Here is a 1,928-nt window from a genome sequence, read left to right on the forward strand (position 1 = left end):
CAGTCAACACACACACACACACACACATCATCCCCCAGGCTCTGAGCAAGACTGATGCCTGCAGCAGAGAAATGGGGCAGTCAAAACACACAAACACACACACACACACACACACACACCCCTCTGGCATTTCCAGGCCCAGACTCTGAGCAAGTAGGATAAACTGAAGACTATCATTTCAAATACCTATTCCCTGCATAACATCAAGCACACAGTAGGTGATTGATATCTGTTGAAAGACAATCTATCTGAGCATAAGAGGCTGAGAACACTAGGTTCTGTTGTTTCTTTTCCCCCCAAAGCACCTCTGGATGTAACTCTATCGCATTTAAAGACCAGTCAGTCCCTCGTTCTACTCAGGTTACTGAAGCTTTCTCAATTGGCCCTACTCTGGTCTCCAAGAGATGCACGTCACCATAGGAGCCCAGCCAGAGAGAGAGGTGAGTTGCCAGGGAGGACAGGTCACTGGGGACTGCAGGACTCAGAGCGGTGAATGGTCCCCGGAGTAAAGATGTTTTCCTCCTGGCTCCGTACCAAAAGTGAGTGCCAGTCTATGGCCGGGAAAGTTCTGCAGCAGCTCCCGGATCAGCCCCCAGCCCCCGGGAGGGGCCGCCTTCCAGTCTGGGGAGGGCGAAGTTCAAGAGGGCAGCTGGGTCTGACAAGACGCAGTGTGTGGGATGCCAGGGCAGACATACCAGTGCCAGGATGCTGTCGGCATGCTTCTCCAGGGCCCGGGGCTGATAGTAGGAATCCTGCCAAGACAGATGGGCTGGTGAAGGACCCTAGCCATTGGCATGCCCTCCCTTGCCGACGTCCAGAGGTGTGTCCTCTGACTCTGGCCTCCCAAGCTCTCGGAAGGCCCTTCTCCCCACCCCCCACCAGAGCCTGATGTGCACCCCAGACCAGAAGAGCAAGCACCAGGCGCTGGACTGGGAAGCAAAAGCGAAAACTGCCCAGTGCCCAGTGTGACTTTTGCTCCTCCTTCACAAGCCCGTTGGTCAGCGGGGAGAAGGGCTAATGCTGAGCAGAAACACCCTGTGGGCAAGGTTCAGCTCCAGCGCAGGTTGCCTCAGGGAGAGACACGGGCAATGGGTCACCTGTGGCAGTTTGTAAGGGGCAGTGGACAGAATCGGAGGCCACCGATTTTTTTAAAAAAGGACCATTTTAAGGAGCGTGACCTACTAGCCTCCCGACCCCCTTCCAGCTTTCCTGATTGTCCGGACTGGGGGTGTCCAGATGAGGCTGGTAGAGGGGGGGCAGCTACATGACATGTTGATGTCATTTTGAAATCCAAGGCCAGTGTTGAGGGGAAGATACACGGAGCGGAGCCCAGAGCGGCCATGGGAAGAAGAAATTGGGGCTTTTTACAGAAAAATCCGCCAGCTCCCCAATCCGAGCAGGGTCTCTGCTAGGGTTTAAGAGTCCATGGGGACCGGCCCGGACGACAGACAGGGTGGGGGGCTGCAGAGGACCCAGAACACGCGGTGCTAGTCGGAATGCGAAAGCGGGGCGCAAACAGCGGTAAAGAAAGGAGCCCCCCCAGCCCGTAACGGCGACTTGAACCCACGAAGCGCAAAGAGCTCAGACTTCGACGGCAAGGGGCTTGACAAGCAGGCTCCCCCTGTTTCCTGGAATGGGTCTTTCCGGGGAGCAAAGGCCGCAAGGAGGTTTGGGAAATACCAAGTTTTCCACGGGGGGGGGGGCGCGGGATTTGCCTCACCCAAGAGCTGGCAGAAGGGGTGGCGCCGGACGCCGGCGTCTCCGGGACGCCGGGCGGGGTCCGCTCGGACTCCCGTTCTCGGTAGATCTTGTAGAGCCGGGGGCCGAGGACGCAGCTCAGCAGCTTCGCCATGGCCCCGGCGCGGGCCGCGGCTCCCTCGGCGGCAGGGCCCCGGCCGACCCCGCCCTCCCGGCCGCGGGGCCGTGCG

The 1,928-nt window shown here is 58.8% G+C and overlaps 1 protein-coding gene across 2 annotated transcripts in view; it reads right to left on the reverse strand.

Moving 5' to 3' along the window:
- The window catches only part of ABHD16A (abhydrolase domain containing 16A, phospholipase), a 17,743-nt gene extending 15,856 nt beyond the window's left edge, over positions 1–1,887 (reverse strand). Inside the window, exons 1-2 of one of the 2 annotated variants that reach the window (XM_045292749.1) lie at positions 1,721–1,887; positions 696–752 (exon numbers count right to left, since the gene is read on the reverse strand). In XM_045292749.1, coding sequence (XP_045148684.1) covers positions 696–752; positions 1,721–1,852 — 189 coding nt within the window. In that variant the 5' untranslated portion in view covers positions 1,853–1,887. The remainder of the gene's footprint in view (positions 1–695; positions 753–1,720) is intronic. The other variant, XM_004711706.4, reaches the window with a different exon arrangement.
- Between the last annotated feature and the right edge of the window lie 41 nt (positions 1,888–1,928).

This window comes from Echinops telfairi, unplaced genomic scaffold (genome assembly GCF_000313985.2).
Source record: "Echinops telfairi isolate 266 unplaced genomic scaffold, ASM31398v2 ScPeMD7_655;HRSCAF=1070, whole genome shotgun sequence".
NCBI classification, from domain to species: Eukaryota; Metazoa; Chordata; class Mammalia; order Afrosoricida; family Tenrecidae; genus Echinops; species Echinops telfairi.